We start from the raw sequence: 21,445 nt of genomic DNA, 5'->3' as shown, positions 1-21,445 counted from the left end.
CTCTAGGCAGAAAAGTAGCAATTCTCACCTGCCTACCACTGCTGTCAGTTTCAGAAAAACCTGTATACCCTATGGGTTAACCAGTTGCTCCCATTAACAGGAGAGGATAGGTTAAAATAAACAAACTAACAAAACTAACTAAAAACCACCAAACCAAGCAAAACCAAAACCTCAAAAAAAACCACTAACAACCCCTTGAAAAACCCCAGACAAACAAAACAACTGGCTGGGGCCAAAACAAGCTTTCATCATGTTTATACTATTGAAATAACGGTTTGCTGAGACTACAAACTGGTATGGCGTAAGGTTTCTAGGCAATGGGAATGCCAGAAAGAGAAATGGAGAGCCCTCTGTCCCCACATATATTTTTCTTAGGCCAACACTGAAAAATTTTAGTACCTCTGATGACTTCTTCCAGTCTAAGACCTTACGCCTTTGCGGATTAAACACAAATTACATGGAATTGTACAGAGCAGACACACATTTATATTCAGAGAGGAATGAGACAGCTTTAAACACTCTGTAATCTTAAGAATGCTTTATACTATGTAACGTTCAACCAAGCTAATGGGAATGACTATGACTGACATGTAACAGAGGATTCATATGCTGAATATGAAGCAAAATACTCTAATGGGATGAACCTGAGGATGTATCTTAATGTTACAAATAACATGAACTGGAGAAACTACAGTGAGAACAAGTGCTACATCATCTGTGCATTTTATGCACATTTGTTTTCTTGTACACCAACCCTGTTCTAGCAGCTTCACCAGGCCTGTACTGACTTAAAATAGCTGACAATTTGCTCCAGTAATAAATCTGTCATTTAAAAGGGTAGCGTATACCTCTTTTCTACAGAACAAAGCAACAGCTACATCATTTCAATTTCGAGAAGTTAAGAGAATAAAGGTACAAAGCTAATTAGATAAACATCTTGAAAATACAGGAAATAAAAATTGCAGGTATGGAAAGCCTATTTGATCATTTTCAGCAAAGAATGAATTTTATTACTGCTGGATTCTGAAGCCTTAACAGCAGAGTTTTGTAATATGTACATGAAATTGCTTACTATGACACTACTGGGAGCTGCTATATAGTTTTTCTCTTGCTTATGCATGTTACTACCAAAAATGTTATTAATCTACAGCATCATTGGCTAAAATAATTACTATGTTATGATAAACAGGCAAGTTAATTGGAAAATAACTGTCCCATTCTCATGAAAACAGGTGTGCATATAGCCCAATTCAGAAGAGACCAAATCTCATAAAAAGATATGTTGTAATTGCAACTTGAATTTTCTAATTGCATTATATTCTTACCACAGCATCAGCAGAACAGATGCTTTATCATCCACAGACAAAGCTGTCATACATTTTTATATCAGTGCCTTAGTTTGCCAAGAAATTACACAGAAATTTGATGAAACTGGCTTTCTCCTTCACAGGAATTAATTTTATGTGAATATAATTACTATATCAATGCTCAAACTCAGTTTTTGTAAAAGCTTCCTCAAAACCCAGCTATCTACTGGGCTGAGCATGCCAGTATCTTTTTGCTTAATTGCAGAAGAAAAAACAATTCTTAAAACAATATTCAGAAAACTAGATTTTTTAGTTAACTACTTTCAGTTTTCTTCCTCTAAAAAGAGGAAAGAGCAAAAATGAAAATTACTTTCACTGCCTAATATTTTGCCATCATTTAGAAAAATAAATGTCTTATCTCTTTTTTCTTTTTTTTCCTGGATAGTTGTTCCAATTCTCGCATTGGAGCTCTCATAATGAAATTTAAGGCTGAGATAATCTACGGGGTGGTAGGGCTGGAGGGAACCATCCTGAAGCAAATAAATACACAGTATGTTCACGCACAAGACCTTGAAAGTACTCGTAACCTGGCCAATCCTGATGGTGTCACAGTCCACACCGATGCTCAGTTTTCATGGGCTTGGACTACTTTGAGAACATCTGTTACATCTAAAACCAGTCTGTATATCAGATTGCCTGATAAAACCTAAGACGCATTTTGATTAAAGGCAAATGGAAGAATTCAAACAATTTTTTAATATAGATCAGCTTTACTGATCTGCAATAGAGTTAAATATATTTAAACTTTGTTTAGGAATAGCCTTCCTCACTTAGAACAAACAAAATTATCAAACTGATACCCATTTGAGCACCATCACAGAACAACATTAAGAAAATGAGAGTTCCTGGGAGACATCCCAACAAAGTCCAAGTGAAGCAATGACAATGTAGTTTCTAGGTATGAAAATGCACATTAAGCTAAAAGGAAAAAAGGCACTTTTATAAAAGAACTTTGCTCCACCAAAATGATATAAAAATGAAAATATAAAAATTATTTAGAAAAGTACTTTATTAACTCTAGGTTGACACAATCGTCTTTGACTGCACACTAGGTCTGGTCTAACATAAAATTTGACCTTATGAATTCATTAAGTTTTCCTAACTTGATATATTACATACCTATGAAGAAAACACTTATTTACAGTTAATATGCTGTAACATAAGGAAAGCTAAGTATTTTATGTGGTTTTACTACACTATTCCAACCTGCCTCACAAAAGAGAAATTCAAACCCAGACATGATCAGACAGAGAAATGTACATGCACGAAAAATCTGAGTTAAAAGGTCTGAATTCTAGTTACTGTGGTAAATTCATCAGTTGTGCATTTCCTTTCATGAACTTTGTGTTTCCATTAGAACATCTCTAAAAATGGGAAACTTTTTTTCCCCACTCTATTGTACTACTGTGAAAAAGAAAAAGAGATATGAGTTTTACAAGTTTAAGAAACTCCATGCTTCTTTTTAATGAGTAAAAAAATTCTCAGGTCATGCCACAATGACCTAGAATCTCATCTATTATCATCATCACAAGAAGCTGTGTACAGCATCTAACATCATTATTTCTGGAAACATTATCTGTGCTTAGGAGGGCAAATAAAAAAATCTTCCAGTATTCAGGTTGCACTCTGCAGGGTACAGCTTGAATAGAGGTGTTGATCTACACAGCATTTATGGATGACACTGAAGAAATTACAAAGCTTCTGGTGGTAAGCTCAAGCAACACAATCCCTAAACAAACACATCGAAGCTCTACTCCCATTTTGGTGAATTTTATCAAAGCAAGGAGGAAAAACAATTAGGACAGAGTTTCTTCAAAAGAAAACTATCATTAAAGATGAAAGGCTTAGCTATAGTTGAAAGTAAAGGGAGAAGTGGGAGAAGAATATTTGATTTCTTTTTAAAAACAATAAATAATATACACGTTAAGTATAGGAACTACACCAGAAGAAGATACACCATGAGCAAATATTGTAAACTTGAGGAAAAAAAACAATCAAAGAGACATAAGGAAACATAATGAGAATTTCTCTGAAAACAGTCAGTTCAATAGACTGGGTAGAGTTCAACGGCACATCAATATTTATAGGTTCCAGGAAAAAAAAAACCCAACCAACCAAACAAGAAAAACACTACCAAACTACCAAAAACATACAGCCCAGCAAACATACAAGCATGATTTATTTCTGTGGAGAAAAACATTAACAGAAATGAAGACTTATGTTGGTAGGCATCTGATTTGGACTCAGGTTTTACACATAGTAATAATTTCTGACCTCTAAAATGACTTTAAATGGATCATTTTTCCACCACAGATCCATAGGGTCTAGTTAAAGTCTCCAGGGATGAATACTCCTGGTTTAAGTACTATAATGGAAACTTTTATTTGGTATCATTGGCCCTACTACAAGTAAAAGACAGTAGATGTCTTCTTAGCCTGAAATCCAGAAACACAGGCATGCGGAAACACCATCCCTTGAATGACCAGAAGTGACTAAAAGGTGATTTTTTTTTCTTGTTTAACTTTAAAATTTGCCAAAACCACAAAGTCTATAATGTGAATAGAAGCACATCAGGAGAAACAGAATTCCTATAATGAAAATTTCCTAGAGTATCAAAAGGAGACTTTAAGCTCATTTGGGAAGGTGTTCGATCTGATCCTGAACCTGGCAGAGTCTAAAATACAAATATTAAATCACTGTATAGTCCTAATGGGAACATTGATGCCTACTAACACTTGATTCTCAAATAACTGGTCTTGTTCTCAATACTTCTATCAGTATAATTTATCTCAAGTTAAAATAAATGCCAAATAAGAGAAAACCATAAAACAGTCACATTTAAATTACTGAATGCATTCTCTAGCAATAAAACAGGAACAGTTTTTATAGACATGATTCTAAACGCTGCATTGATAGCAATCAGCACCGTAATTCAAGGTATCAACTCAAAACACCATGTAAAAAGCATGCTGAAATATCTGTTCTTTAAGCACTGGCTCAAGTACTTTCGTAAACTGGATTAAGTCTATTCAGTCACATAAGTAGTTAGTCTTTATACCAGTAACTCAGAATTACAAAAAAAAAGGAATCTCAGAAATGAGGGTAACAGGTTAGCTGTCTTACCAGCAGTAGTCCAGAAGATGTGGAGGAAGCACTGGGATGTAAATGTGTTGCCAATACATTGGATACAACAATGCAGCTGACGCATGAACACAAGCAGTTAACTAAAAATAAAAACACACACACAGAATTCGCAACAAAAAAATATGAATAAAAAGAAAATACAATATCTTAAATTAATTTTCAGACATGCAAGAATCTTAACCTCTCCCAACAACCTATTACAGCACTCTTTAAATTACTTGTAAGTGCCAAAATGCACTGATGAAGAACTCGGATACACACATACGACATTTGCAAGAAGTCAGGCTAACAAGTGAATTAAAAGGTAGACCTGCTCAGCTATTTCCTCTAACAAAGGAAAATAAACATTCACTACTTGATGCTCATCATGGTCAGATGCAGGTACTGCCAAGAACACACAGAATTCGCGTGTACCCTAGCTGCACTCAGTTCAGCTGAGCAGGAAAGACTCAGCAGAGCTTTTCGGTTCACACTTCCACTATTTGGAACAACTGGAATTGATCTGAACCTGCATGAAGCTGCAGAAGAGCACTAAGCACAAGAACAAGATTAACTCCTGTTTTAAATAAACTGAAGTCAGTGTTCCCTGTGACAGCAAAGCAGCACTTCATTCTATTTTTATTTTTTTTTTACAATTTTTCAAAACTCCCTTCCCAAAGTAGAGACTGGCAAGGCTGGCATTAGCATTGCCAGAAAACGAACGACTCCTTAACCAAGAAAGGTGTTACGATCCATTTTCCATACAAAACGGACACCACTGTTTTTCTAAAACAAAACAGCAAACCAAAAAAAACACCCATTGCCCCCAGAAAAACCTAGGAATTGATTAGAAATGAGGTCAAGTTCAGTCCTCAAGTGACCAAAATAATCTGCAATACCTAACGAATTCACATTTGATCCATAAAATACCACTTTGCTATCAGGGAGTCATGCAGATTTTTTTATTATGCAGCCACAGTTACAACATAATGAGGAAACATCAAGACTGTGTTCAAAATAAGGCAGCCTGCACCCAGCATATAAAACACTACAAACTCCATTTAGAAATAAAAATAAAGAAAAATAAAAAACAATTTAAAAGGGAATGCCCCATGTAGAAGTCACCAAGTTTATGGAAAAAGACAATATTGTCCTGATGTTTTATATCACAACAAAATTACTGTCTGAGGTTAAGTTGATAATAGCAGTGTTTATTACACTTGTACTTTCATAATAACAACATGAAGAGCTAAAAATGAAACGTAAATCATGTCCATAGAGCAAATGCTAAAACATTATGGATTCTATAGGGAAAAAAAGAAAACCTCTTTGTGGAACAGAGCAGCAGTTAAAGCTTTCATTCCCTGGCTGTCTTGGACATTTAGACTTGTAAATAAAATTTATATTGCCATTTCGTACATGTATTTTTACACTAAAAATGAAGAAAAGTAATTGTAAGACCATTGCAGCAAAAATCTCGGACAATCACAATTCGTGCAGCATAGTTTGCTCAGCACTCAGATTAATATAACACGATTAAATATGGAAAAGAAGAGGGTCTGAAAGCTCCTGAGGGATGTAATTAGGGCAAATTGCCAAAGAATGAAACATGAGCCAGTCAGGAGAGTCTGGAAGCTGCAGTAGTACCAAGGGACTTGAATGTTCGACAGTTGGAGCTCCAGTAATGTGTGAACTGCAGGTTAAGGTATCAGGAGACTCTGTTCACTGACACACAGAATGTCACTATTGACCAGCGAACTGCCCAAGCCTGACAGCTACACTAAGCCAAGTATATCATAATTCTGTATTTAAACTCTTTGTTTCAAATTAACATCTCATTTCTTACTTTTACATTAAACCCCCACAATTACTCTTATTTTAGACTTATAATAATGGCTGTTTTTGTTACTAAGAATTAATTGTTTGGGGGGAAGAAATAAATGAGTATCTTATCCCCCTTCTACACTGTGCTATTTATGAGTTTTATTTCCATATTATCTAACACTACTGTGGCACAGTCAAGCTCAGCATCATCTTTTTTTCTCTTTTACTCAAAATGGATATGGAATTACTAATTAGTATCTTCGCATACCATTGTGCATTGTATATAAATTTCAAGCTGCATCTATCTGTATAAAAATTAGCATTTCGTGTATTTCAATCACAGACTGAAATAAAGCTGACCATACATTATCACAGATATCCCCCAATGCATACAGTTGCCTCCTCCTCCCTCTTCCTCTTAATCGGCATTCTTAAATTATGAATCAAGATCATTATACTATTTGCATGAAGAAATATTTCCGATTTTATGCATATGTGTGTTATATTTTAGTTATCACTTTAACAGGGGAAGTGGATAATTCCTTAAAAAACACTTGAAGTTTTATTAACTCTCCTGTTTTACAATCTATATTTTAATGTGGCACCCAGACTAGCATCTATTTAACATTTATAATTTAAAAACATCTACTGAATTTTAGCATTTCTAGCAGGAAAGGTAAAGATTTGATTACTTACACACCAAGTTTTTGTTGTACTGTTCCTCACTTTTCTATTTAATAACATCTTAATTAAACATTTCCATCTACGCTGCTGCAATAGGTTTCCAAACATTTTAGTATGGCATGAACATGTTTTATAGTTTCCTGTTGTATACAGCCTGTAATACAAGCAGATATGGGATTCTGCCACTCTTCAAACTGTGTGACATTTTAATACTGTGCCAACTCTGCCTTTAAGCAAATACTGATATTAAAAATTGCACACTTTCTGGCAAATTCTCCTTTTGCCTTTTTTACTGCTTCAACAGTGACTGCATTTCTCAAATGCATTAGCTATTTAACTAGCTTACCTGTAACTGACAGATTCACTCTTCTAAATAGAATAGGGACTACTGCAAATCTAGAATAATGCTGCGTGTCTTAAGTAACCAGACAGCTCAAGAGATCTGAAAAGCAGTCAGTGAGCAGGTAGAGCATATAAAGGCAACACCGGATTTGGGGGCTGTCTGATAGCATCTGTGCTTGGAAGTGGAGCCAGACAGAGACCCGGCAGGGACCCTGCAGAACACTGAGGGAGGAGGTGGTAAGGCAGAGAGAACAGCACAAGCTCCTAGCTGCAGAAATGAGCATCTGTTGCTTGACCAAGTGGTGGGATCTTTTGCAGAAAGCAATTCTTTACGCTATTTAGGGAAAAAAAGCATTTGCATGGAGCCTGTCTGTTGATTGCTACCTATTCTAACGGAAATCATCAAAATTTAATAAATAAAGTAAAAAAGATAAATGTTATAGATCAGAAAAACAGGCTCTTTTTCAAGACAGGCAGTTGTTATCCTTAATTGAAGTAATATTCCATCCTGTGTACAACCTTACCTATTTTGTCAGCAACAGCTGGAGTACACATCAACTGTGATCCCCTTTTATAGATAAGCTTGTATATAAAAGGTGAAAGCATCTGTCCAACAAAATTTTCTATATATTTATGTATATACATATATATCATTGCTCAACTCTGTTGTTCGCTAAAAACTTCTTAAATTATAGCCAAACAGTGCTGCAGAACCTAATTACTGCAAATATGATAGCTTATTCCATGTTTTGAAGCAATAAATGAAATTGACACATCCTCCTATAGTCCACCGGACTGGAAAAGACCTACCAGAGTTGCGCTTCTATCCATAAAATGGGCAGGCAGTTTTTAAGTGAAGTTTTTGTCTGCTGAAACTCATTTAATATTGAACAGAACTTTTAATATTACTGCTTCCAACACTTTTTTAGACTGTTTTTCTCTATTTCAAATAATGTATTCTAATTTAAATGGTTCTGATTTAAAAAATAAATCTGATTATCATTTTAAAATCTAAGTAATTTAAATTACATAAACAACATGGGTCAATTGACCTACTCAAAAAAACTTCTAACTAAAAATTTCAATGTTCAACCCTCAGACTAATCTGAAATCCCTAGCTTTTGTATCAGACATGAAAAGAAGTTTCCTGACCATTCTCTCAATAATGAACTACTAACATTACTGAGTGGAACTGAAAGTTTCAGCCTGTTTCGGATCTATTCTGATAAGACACTGCAGCCAGCATCACCATATAAGCTTTCAGCACCCCGCAAGGAAAGTATGTGGCGTTTTCTCCAGAGTTTCATAGGGCTTCTGAGACAATTAACTTTATCTTTGCCTCCAGAATAACAAATAAATAAATAAATAAATGCAAAGCTGGAACTATGTGCCTGGTAATAGCAGAGTTTCCCCAAATGGTGAGAGACCACGTTACAAAGTCTGTTAGCAAAATTCATTATGAAAAGTAAAATAATTACTACCAAACCCCTGCAAGACCAAAATAATGCACAAACCTTAGACATTGATGAGTTACTTTCCACCTTATGGCAATAAGCAGCCACTTGGGATGACTGTTGTTCCAAATCTATGCACTGCTGAACATGAACCGTCAGGAAAAGTTTTAGTTCATGACTTGATCAAAGCTGGTTTACCTGCTCCTGGGAACATGAAGAGTGCAGCTCCTCCCTATCCCTCATGTGGATGCAGTAATTCTGATGTGTGTGTATCTGCTTACCTCAAAGCTCACTTCCATCAACGAACTTTTCCATTCTGGATATCAAACAGAATGGCCTCTTTTTCTTTCCTTTCTTTCTTTCCCCCAGTTTTAGATTTTGCTAAGACACTGACATGTCTAGAGCCATACTACTTTGGCTGATAAGGCTTGCTGCAGATTCACACATATGCTTATTTGATACCTATTATTCACATGACTTTGATGAGTAACAGGACAATAATTATTCTGTATCCTGCATATCCTGGCCCAAAATTACCTGGCAGTAACCTTCTATCTATATAAATTATTTTATTCAAAAAGAGGCAGAACATAGGTGGCAAGATCTGTATAAACCACAACACACAAACTAGAAAGACAGAAACTGATTAGCAGAATCTTGTCAGAAAGCCAAAAACAGCAACAGAAGTTGGACAAAATGCTGAAGTGAAATTAACCTGTGATACTAAACAACCTTTCACAAGCTACTGTAGGCAGCTAAAGAACTACTGTGATAAAACCATATCCTGAAAAATCCACAAGCACTGTCAATCTTTGTCAACACCATGTCCCTCCTCCCTCACAGCCCCACTGGGCCAAAGAACTGTTTCCCTCCCACTGCCTTGACCACACATATGTTGAAAGATGCCAAAGATTCTTTTTAGTTATCTCATCTACTTATTAATACCTATGGCAATAAATTGTAGGGGACAGGTCACCATTCCACCACGTTTACAGTAACCATTAAACTGGACCAACTCCTACTGCTGTTACCCCAAAACTCCCAGTTCACAAGAACTATAGAGAAACCATTACCTGCTTCCTGACAGGGTAACAGATGTACAGGTGAAAGGAATCCCCTCCTCTACATTATTACATCTCCTAAGACTACAAGCTTTGTTAGAGTTGCATCCATATCTAAATCCCATTTGATCAGGAATGAGATCAGGCACCAAACCTGTGACAGATACTTAACAGCTACCAAGACCTACCTTCCCGTGCATTTCTTGACTAGGTGGGGGAAGCTGTTGGGGAGTAGAAGTGGGAAGGGAGCCTTTGCTTTCACTAGATTACAACAGAGTGTAAATCCCTTCCCAGCTCTAAAGAATGAACAGTGGACCTGAATCACAAGCTTAGTCCATCCTGCTGGTATTGGTGAGAAGTCAGAAGTCACTAATGAAAACAAAAGATAACAGAATATACTGTTCAAGCCATGATATACAAAGCCATTTCTCATGCATTTCTTTAATTTAGCTCCTGGCTAATTGTTTCCCATCTGCCATCCCCATAATCTTTAAGAAGAAAAAGAGAGAGGACCTTAAATGAGCCATAATGCATTTTCCTCCTGTTGGTGAAATGTGACCCCCAGCTCTCCTCTCTCACAGGAGGCAGGCAGGAGAAGGGAAATGTATTTCTAGTCTTCAAATGAAAATTTCCACTTTTGCCAGTGTGAAAATTAAATTTGAAAAAGAAAACACTAATATAAAAAAACTTATTGTCTCCTGTGTTTGTTTTGGGGGGTGTTTTTTTCAGTATTATCCACTTCCTTTTATCATTATCTCGGGGGGGGGGGGGGAAGGAAGGATAAAAGTGTTATTCATGAATATGACAGCACTTCATATGCAATCAGTTTCATTCTTTTCTTGCAATTCTTGATTCACAAAGCATCATTATGGCTCCATTCTTGTGCATTAGCTTGGAAGGGAAAAGACTGCAGACACTGTTCCTTGCCTATGGCTCTGGAAGTGACATGTTTCCCAATAGTGGAAGCTGAGCAGAAAGTACAATTGAAGTGGTAGCGGACAGGTGAGCACTCGACAAGGAATACCACTTGCATACTGTACCTATACCAAGGACATGTCACTTCTGATATTGGTTTACCCTACAATAAACTAACTATGCTTCTTTACATGATCTGTTCAATAATTTGTTTCCCCATATTTCTTCATTTTGTCTCTGCACATTCTTGATAATTTGTTCATTCTCATTTTGACATTCATTTCCCAACTTCTTTATCTCCTCTTCTCTCACAAAAACGCAGAACACAAACATGCACATCTTTTTGTCCCTTTTCCTGACTATCTCCTGACTCACCCTTTCCTCCCTCCTTTATTTTATGACCTGTCTCCATGCAGGAAGAGCTAGCTTCCCAAAAAACAAAGGAGTTCTATAAATGGTTCTCACTTCTGAAAGGAAAATGTCCAGGAAAATATTTTTTATTAATCTTTTCTCCCCCAGAGCAACTCCATGGTATGCTCTTCTGCCATACACTAATTAAGAAGCAGCAGGGAACGACTTCCTTATGAATATCTGACAGACAACTTATTTACTGTGAGCAAGAGTAGACATAACCATTGAGTTTTGGAAAAAAAAAAAAGTGATAAAGCAGCAGTGGCCGTGAAAAAGGGGTAATCTTGACATAATGGTACACTAGAACAGAGAGACGATATTACACTCACACACCCTTCAACAACTCGTCTTCACATCTGATGCTCCACATGACCATCAATGACTTCAGTGGTATTTTTTTTAGGGGGTGAGACAGTCCTGGTCGACAGAATACAGACTCTTTCAGTTCTCATACAGTCCAACCACCAGGACTCAGTACCGATAGGCTTCTCTTAGACTGCACATGCACCCAGCAGCACCTGCACTGGCTCTGTACAGCATTTTGTTCTGGCAGATTCTACTGAATTGCCAAAGATTATATGAATTGGAAAAAGAAAAAACTTTTGGCCCAGATTACGATAATCTTTGATTTTTCATGGAAGTGCTAAGAAGTCACAAATGTAACTCTGAAATGATTTTTTTTTAGGACTGTCTTTCTGTCTACGTGCTTTTATGGTGTGGTCTGTTTTTTTGTCTTGGGGGGCTGGCATTTTATTCTATTCTTTTAATAAACCCCAATGAAACAGATGTTCTTGGTTTACATAGGTGGCAGTTAACAACAATCTGTTACTTTTTATTGTTGCCCCCTTATTAAAAGAAAAAAATTAATTATTTGTTGACTACACATTTCAATTTCTTTTCACAAATTCTTTCACAATTACCTCTCCTAACGTTATGCCGTGGCAATGAGAAAACTATTGCAAACTTGAAGATGGGAGAGCCTTCCAAGTCTGGCTGTATATCCTAACCACATTTTGATTCTATATTGACATCACATAGTTTCATTGCCAGAAGTACGCTCCTTAAAGGTTCCCAAGGGGATCATAAACGCACCCACAACACCCACCTCTCCCCAGTTTATCTCAGACTGCTTACACCTGAACTATTAAAATCTAAATAAGTTATTAAACACCACTCCTCATCTACTCCCAGACCAAATGGTCTAATTGACCTAATATTCCAAAATGACTTCTAATTATGCTTCTGGGAGCTCAGCGAGTATCAGTGGAATATCTGTTCTGCCTTGCAAGTTAATAATAAATTCCCATCTATTTCTTGTTTCCCAAGAACTAAATTTAGCCCTTGCACATTTCTGCCCACTATGTACTACACTGCAGGAATTTGAGACATAAATTAAATTTTAAATCTATATCTTTTCATTATTAGAACAGTATTATTTACCATGGATCTGCCATACACATCATAAATACATTTTTAGATAAAACTGTGACAGCACTACAGTGCACAATTAAAATAAATTAGATGCTTTAGTTTGTTTAATCACAATTAGGAGCATCACCCTAACATAAGGCAATGTGAGCACATGACTAAGATGTATGACAGCTCCCAATGCTACTGCTTTCTCCAACATGGAAGGCCTGTATGGAGCCAACTGTTCCACTGTCTTGGATCTTTAGTGTGCACCAGAGAAGAGGCTCCATAAATAGCCAGCTTTGAACTTAGAAACATAAAAATACAAAAAAGGAGCTATTGTCTTTTCAAGCTCCACACTAACACGCACAGTGTGCTCCCAAAACCACACCCCAGTGACCTCACCCAGCCATAAAGTGCTGTTTGGCAGCTTTTTAATCATATCCATGAATCTCCAACATGTAAGCCACAAAGAGATTTAAGTGAAGTGAGAAACAGATAACCATCACAGTTGTTTTCTGATTCAGCTGCCAATTTCACTGCTTTGGGACATATGGATTTTAGATTAAACTTAATCTCAGATTTAGGGTGAGTTGCAGGACGAGTGAAAAGATCCATAAGGACAAGATGTTCAGAGTGAGAGGTGTTTTGCTTTCTCTAGTGGCTGGTATTACATTCTCCAAGGAACCTCCACATCTTCCCAGTGCCTCAGCAACCATGAATAGCATGACCATACCTGAAGACTAACACAGCAAGGAACATAAAGCCACCACTCAGTCCACCTCACTACTGCAACTGCAGAAAGCTCTCTGTTCATATAAGCAACATTAAAAGTAACTGCACAAATGTATGTTTGTGTGTAAACTTATATTCAGCGCTCCTTCACCACAAAAAAGAAAATTAAAAAATCTGTATTGTTTATTGACATACATGTTTGGTTTCAGAGGGATCACCAGAGAAGCCTACAGCCACTACAAAGCAGAACTTTGTAACCACCATGCTCTCAGACACATCAAACTTATACTACCTGAAACAAATACTGGTCAAAATGGAGGTAATGTTTAGGCATTTGCTTTAAAGTGTAGCATCCTTTCCACCTGCCAGTGTAGGCCACAGAAGATACACTCTAGTTAGCATATTGCTGACAGGATGATGAGAAAGCTCCTGTCAGACACTGGCCAGCCGGGTGTTTGAGACAAAACGCACAGCCCCAGCTGACTAGTTAGGGAAAGACTGGTGAGGTACAATTACAGAGGCATATGACAAGCTTTCATGCTTGAGTGACTTGAGAACCGATGACATGGCTTTAAACAGCAATCCTTCCTACCTCCGGTCACAAAACAGCAATAAGTCAACTGATGCACTGTTGTACAATCATGATTTATTCCTTTGCTTTGGATACGTGAGAGTGTGATATGATGTTCTGGTAGACTACCACAGCAGGTGCACTTGGGGCTAAAACATCTAGGGCCTGCCTCCAGCATGCATAAAATCAATGCCGTAGTTCAGCCTTCCTGGAAAAGCCATCCCCAGCACTTCAATAATTTATAGTAAGACTGAATTAAAAAAATTATTTGTACTGAAACTCATGCTGCTCTATGCAACTAATAATAATACATGCAGATGCAGCAACGTGTGAGGAAACAGTGCTGTGCAAGAACATACAGAACGACATTTCGGAAAGGTCTTCCTTTTACAGCTAAAGTGAAACAACTAACAGCCACCTCTGTGAATAGATCAATTCCTTTGTTTCATTCATCCTTTCACTTAATCCAAAGCCATATAATTTGTTTCTCTTTCACAGTTTACTGTTCAAAAGCCAGAAATGGTAATTTTTGCTACAAACATCTTACAGAGCATAATCCTTCAGGCTAGCTGAATCCATCTCACTCTAACACTAAGACTGAAGCAAGCTGTGAGGTTGTTGATAATCACATTATTAAAGTGGTTGGAAAGTCAAGCTAATAAAAGAATCAACAGTTAGGGGAAATAATGACCCAGAAGCTATGACAGAAAGAAGTGGTGGGAAGTTTCCACTTACATCTTCATAGTAATTGGTAGGGCAAATAGACAAAGATCTCCACCAAAGGAGCTTTTAAAGGGGGTAAAACCACAGCAAATCAATTTAAAGAAAGATGTAAAGAACACCTAATAATTGTAAAAATCAGAAGATTAATATAAAACAAGTTCTGCTTGCCCGAAATAAAATAAACTGACAATTGAAACACACCCCTTTTTTTTCCCCTATTAAAAAATTCTATTCAATGGCTTAAAATAGGCAACCCTCTTTCCTCTTCCTCTTTTTTCTTCCAATGTAAACCTTGAGTACAATGAAAGCATGAAATTTAGAGGGCAAAAATGCTAGACAAAGAATTCCTGTACATAAGCAAGTGTAGTTATCCTTTCCTGACCCCCCACAAGAAGGGTGAGGAGAAAGTGAGCCAGGCCTTGAATTATGCCTTTTGTTATCAGTCACTGCCCTGAGATAGTGAACCGAGACAGAGCTGATAACTTGAAGGTGACATCACAACCCAGTCTTCATGAACTGACATACACACTTGATATTCAGTTAACCCCAAAGATAAGGAACAACTCCCTTAACAGAAAGTTGCACTTGAAAGCACTATTTTTGAACAAATAATCTTTTCAGGTATCAAGCTGTAATTTAGGAATATTAAAACATGACCTTTGCGACAAAAAGTACCAGTCTGCTGTGTTTTGTACACAGCAGTAAGCACAATGCTAGCAAATGCTAATGTCCAAATACACTCCATTTGCTTATTTGTATTATATTAAGCGATCCAACATTTTAAAGAAGCAGTATCTTATGCCAAAAACATTTAATCATTCTTGGCAAGCCAATTAAATTCTTACAGGAGATACTGAGAAGTGTTTAATTTACTTTAAAAACTACACTGCCCTGTAAAGAAGCAAACCTCATCGCATCAGTCCTGTTCTGTTTATGAAAGAGATTAGCAGGTAGCAGCTGTCCCTGAAGTTCCTGATAAGCCAAGTCTATTTTTCTCTTTTATCAGAATGCACTAGTGCAAGTGAAAATTAACCCAGTCCTATATCAAATGTGGATCAGACATGATGTGGCAGTAATTTCATTTAGCTATGACTTAAGTAACACTAGTAGACTGAAGAAATAATCAGAAGTGAAATTGATATGCTGTCTCTTCTTGGACTTGACCTGCAATCTACAATTTACATTCACAACTTGAGACATTCTTCAGGACATCCAAATGCCATTACTAATGTTTGCTATTGTTACCTATCACTGAATGTAAATTTTCAATATAAATTTTCAAGTGAAAACACCATCAAAATAACTACTACTTCATTAAAAGTTTGAAATAAACAGCTGAATTCTGAACAAAGTTAAAGCTTCTCACAACAGGCATACTATATTTATTGCTCTGTAATGACTTCCAAAGTGTTTGGAATGCGAACAAAGAAATAAGGCAGTCTGGATCAGTGCAGTATGATCCTGATACCGCCTCTTCTCATCATATAATAGCAACTGAGAGCTAAGACGTCCAGCCTAACAGAAACAAGTCTTAAGAGGATCTACATGCAGCCCAAGAGTACATTTCCAAATCATGTGAAGCAGACACACTCCTGCCCACCTGCAGAATAAATCTTCCACAGGCACAGAGCTGCCATTGTGATTCCTATCGCCACTCTACTAAAGCAGTAAAAGACTAGGGCCAGGTTGCAACACTCAGTTCTTCCCCTAGCTATTTCAGGGTTGGGGGAGGTGCAGGTAAAATACAGACATTTTCCCAAGGTAAAATAAAATCTTTGGTGGTTAAAATAATATTTCAAAGACTGGTAATTTGAAGATCATTCATTCACTATTTTTCTGGTTTACAGTTGCTCACGTGACCTCTGCTTATATGACCCCATATTTCTTTTACTCCCCAAAAAGGAAAATAGTAAGGCAGTTATGGTTATTACCACCAAGAACTGTAAAACCTGTCAGCCCTGTAAGGCTATTCTGAGTCTTCTTCATCTTCAATTTACCTTTGACTTAAAAGAATTTAAAGGTGGTTTATCCACTATTTAGTATCTGAAGTGTCTCGCTCCCTGCATGTTCATGTATGTATTGCACCTGCAAGTCTTTGAAAAATATTAACTTTCAATACTATATCCAATGTGTTGAAAACAGCTGTTCATTTATTTGGTAGTACAAGTAACAGGGTTCAGGAACATAATGTTGATTTTCCACCACAGAAAACATATTAAACAAGATTATTTTATGCAGTAGTGTTCAAAAAAAATAAAGGTATTTTTAATGACTGCGCTTAACAAGCTAAAGATTCTGCATAAAAAATATATTCTATGTGAAAGCTCTTTATAAAGTGACAGTCTTATAGTAATGCAAAATTAATCTTGGGAATATTTTCAAAATAGAGAATATTTTAAAAAACAGTAAGATTCTGGGAAGACTAAAACAAAATAATATCTGAATATTTAGGCATACTTCCAAAATGAAACTCAACATTCTTTTATTAAGTAGTCTATGCAGGCATAAAGCAGGAAAAAAAAATTAATTTAGCCTAAAAACCTTTAATAAAAAAATGCTATTTTGAGTTGTACATTATTATCAGTCTGAAGAGCTGCTCCAAATCAGAGATATTACAGTATGCACTCCCAAACCACTCTAAGAAAGATGAATCTATCTATTACCAGGTTAAGAAAGCTGCTATTATTATGGACCCTTGATTTCTTTCAAGTAGCTCCAATGGCATAAGCCACAAGTGAATAATAAAGATCTTATAATAGCCCTTAAGAATTCTTTTTAGGTTAGGAGGCACAGAAATGAACTCAGGAGAGTTAAAGAACTCTCATCTCCTGATAAGAAAAATAATTAACCTGACTTAATGTATCTGAGTAGTTCTTACATAAATCAGACTTTTGTACTTCAAGAGCCAGACTAAAACCATATATCAGAAGAGTATGTAGATATTGTCTTATAAGTACACATGGAACATATCTAAAACCACAAAGGTCTGTAGGTCATTTTGTGAAATGTTCAGTATATTCCACTTAAAAGGAGATGTGTGAAGTACTTACAGTGCTTAGTTTGCTAGAGGTAATAATGATTCGTCTCTCATGCAACATACTGGCATAAAGTTGCAGCATGTTGTTCACATCCACAGCAACAAAATATTCAGTGAGGTTTCTCTGTTTAAATAAATAAGATGTTAACAATACAGCAACAACAGTAGCTAAGTGGAACATTAAATATATTACTTAAAAAAAATTAAATATATTACTTAAAAATAAATAAATCTGTCCAATTAGTAGGTGGGGAAAAAACCCACCCAAATCATGAAAGAATTATTCTTAAAGCATACAAATTTTGATGCAGAGGGATTTAAGTTTTAAAGCCAATGAAAATATAATTTGGTGTAAGTTATTCGTATTTTGCTCATTCAGTTATGTTTGTGAATTTAGACTTGTCCCTCCCTTTTTTTTCCCCAAAAACTTTTGAAAAATATGACATTTGGCATCATACCCGTAGCACCATATGCTAATTAAAGTAACCATTACTCCCAACCCAAAAACAGATCTTCCACCACTGCAATAACTGTTCTGTCATAGCTACAACAATAAAACTGCTATTTTGCCAGGCTCTTTCAAAGTCAACACATTTTATTCTACTTCAAGTACAGCAAAACAGCTGGCTGAAAAACACCAAGTTTTCACTTGAGCTGTATGTACCAGACATCAAATGTCTAGCTGCACTGGTAGAAGGTACTGGGTCGGTCCCACAGACACACTTTTCACCCCTAAAAAGAACCCCGCTGCCATATACACTGTGGGGTTGAATGAAAAGCAAACTCACCAGCACCTTTTATTCATAGTTTAGACAACTCAAAATGGGGGGGAAGAGAAAGAGGGTGGGGGGAAAAGATCTCTTAAGCTTAAGAGTACTTAAAGAAAGATCTCTTAAACTGAACTTAAGAGTATTTCTGCATGGCACAGTGCAGAGACATACAATAAGCTTCTGAATAAGCTAAAATGGCTACCAGCAAAAATGCCTGGGACAACAGCAAATTTTTGGAAATGCTAGACAATACATATGAAAATATACTAATACACCTCATAATATACAGAGCATTCGATTTCACACATTCATTATTGTATCTGCAACCAGAACTCTTACGCATCTCAGGAAAAACATATTACTGAATATTAATGTAGGAGGTCTACTAACTGTGCTCCAACCCAAGGATAGCAATCAGAACACTGGAACTGTTAGTCTATTCTGGATGTGGCCAACAGCTGGCTGCAAGGCAATGCAACCCTGAAACCAACAGTGAGGGCAAGACAAGTGGTAAAGGCTTTAGGGCCGGGTGACCCTGCTGACTGTCGGCACCTCTCCTATCGGGGCAAGGACATAGCTGCCCGCTACAGGCTCTCCAGCTCACAGCCCTCCACTATCAGGGAGCGCAGCATGGGGCAGAGCTACCTATCACCACCTGCTGGTTTATCTCCTTACAGGCTCCACTATATGAACTGTTAGCTTGGATGATTATCAGAAGGTTGACCTCCTTTTTGGATATATTAAGATATTAAATTTAAAAATATATTGAAAAGACAAAAGAAGATCCAATGGACGATCCAGTTTCATGCAAATTCAGAAATGTATTATTAATTCAAAGGCCCAGTCCATGCTGCATAAAGTTTCAGAAGATATGAAAACAAGAGCTTTAAGGATACAAACACTCCAATGAGACTGAAACTTTGATCTTTCGTGTGCTGCTTTTAACTGGTTGTTTAACTGGCCAATCCACCTTGATAATTTGAGTCCAATTTGCCTCAGATACCTTCTAACACTACAGCTGATAATGGTAAGCTGATCCTGCTTTGCAAAAGCTGTTATAAAAAGTCTGCAATCTTGCACAGACCAGTGGATCTTTGGGAGACAGTTACAGTTATTCTGTATTACACCTGAAAAGTTACTGCCCCTGAAACACGGTGATCTTGGAGCAAAGAATAAGGAAACTCATTTTATTGCTAATTTACTGTAATTACCTTCTGTCTTCACTCCCTGCATGTTCTAACTCTCCATTAGTACCACATTATCTTGACTCAGAATTATAGAAAGGCACCTTCAAAATTACTTTTCCTTTCTCCCACAGAATAAATCCAAAGTGCTACTACCACAAGATCTCCATCAGTCAGAAGCTAATGTGCTTTCCCACATTTTCTTCAAGTTGAACGCGTAACACAACTTTGAACCTCCAAAAGCTATGCTTTACTAGAATCCCAAATAGTAAGCTAGAACAGAAAATTCTTTAAAATGAGGAATTCAGCCCATAAAATGAAACAGATCATAGAATCATAGAATGGTTTAGGTTTGGAAGGACCTTAAAGATCATCTGGTTCCACCCCCCCGTCACAGGTAGGGACACCTTTCATTGACCAGGTTGCTCAAAGCCCCAACCAACCATTTAAAAACTAGGGTCTGTCCTGCCCAAAGAGGCCCTGTAGCAACAGTTCTCTCTTTTACTCCTCTACCCAGTAACTTTGCATAGCTCTGGATTACAACAAGGGCTGCACCTTGTGCAGAATCCTTTCCACCATCACAGATGCACCCAGAGACCTTCCCGCTGCTATAAGCACCCTACCAATTCTTACCAGCCCAGGTTTCCTGGGCTCTGTTTCCTTCCCCTTCTCTCTTCCCTTGCCCATCCTACCCTGCACTGCAGGGGCCACTGTCCAGCTGAGATGCTGAGAGACACAACCTCCCTTCTCACCTGCAGCATGGAGGCAGGGAGCGGATGGCTGGGACCTCTTCCCCACCATGCTCCGCTGCTGCACCAACACAGAGGCTGTGAGCACACTTCCATCACACCTCCAGCACTAACACCACATCTACCAAGAACGAGTTCTGCAGTGCTGAGTGATTTTGTACTGGGGTGAACCCCCAAAACAGCTCAACTTTCATAAGGAAGTTGTTATTTGAAAGTGTAAAAATGCACATCTATATATTCATACATCCATATTCAATTCCAGATGCAAGAGTGGAAAGCAGAAAGTTTCGAAGCTCCTTATTAGTTGTTATCCAGATAAACACATCATAGAGAATGTGATCTGAGATTACATGTTTGCAACCTACCCCCAGCACCATCAAGGATGTAGCATCTATAGAATGCATGTCTGGATTAAAAAAATAATAATAACCACCACCAGCATTGCTGGTGCATGGTTACCATCCAAATGTAAGCAGGTATGATATGTTTTCAGAAAGCCTGAAACAATGCCTTCTTGCACAAAAAAATAACTGCATATCTTGATAGCTGAATTTGCAGCTTAGCAATGCAGCGTTTATAGGGCAGGTATTCAAATAACATGAGGTGCAGAAGTAGAATATATTTTACATAAATAATCTCAATAAATGCAAACAAGCAAAGTAATTATGAACAAAGGGTGGCTGCAGCAGTGGGCAAAAATGCCCTGTTAATGCTTTAAAACAGGTTAATGATGAATGCAACAGTAACTACAAGCTAAAGGTTGTAATAATAGACATCAATCACACTCTAAAAACAGCCATGGAAAAAAAAATCTCTTATTGATAAAAATAAAAAAAGCTGAGTTCAGCCCTACCCACAGAATTAGGTTGATACTTCGAAATAAATAAGAAACTGCATACTTACGCTTTCAGGGATTGTTGGCAATCCAGTTATATCAGGAGTAATGAAATACGAGTGCTAATCAATGGGGAAAAGGAATTAATAATGTATGCACACAAAAGCAAAAAATTCATTTTTAAAAAACCCACCCTTTAGGATTGCCACCCCCATGTTTGTTTAAGCAAAAAGCCATTTTTCCAATAGCA

At 37.1% G+C, this 21,445-nt stretch overlaps 1 protein-coding gene across 3 annotated transcripts in view; it reads right to left on the bottom strand.

Annotated features, from left to right (window-relative positions):
• DENND1B (DENN domain containing 1B) overlaps window positions 1-21,445 on the bottom strand; it is a 155,338-nt gene that overhangs the window by 49,222 nt on the left and 84,671 nt on the right. For all 3 annotated transcript variants that reach the window (XM_057428951.1, XM_057428952.1, XM_057428953.1), the window contains 3 exons: window positions 21,264-21,317; window positions 17,671-17,781; window positions 4,491-4,591 (listed from right to left, as the gene is read on the bottom strand). In XM_057428951.1, the coding sequence (XP_057284934.1) occupies window positions 4,491-4,591; window positions 17,671-17,781; window positions 21,264-21,317 (266 nt within the window). The remainder of the gene's footprint in view (window positions 1-4,490; window positions 4,592-17,670; window positions 17,782-21,263; window positions 21,318-21,445) is intronic.

The sequence above is a fragment of the Pezoporus wallicus genome, unplaced genomic scaffold (genome assembly GCF_028554395.1).
Source record: "Pezoporus wallicus isolate ANWC-B61680 ecotype Strahan unplaced genomic scaffold, APGP_CSIRO_Pwel_v1 contig_593, whole genome shotgun sequence".
In the NCBI taxonomy this organism is placed as follows: domain Eukaryota; kingdom Metazoa; phylum Chordata; class Aves; order Psittaciformes; family Psittacidae; genus Pezoporus; species Pezoporus wallicus.
This window is presented reverse-complemented; position numbering and strand designations above follow the sequence as displayed.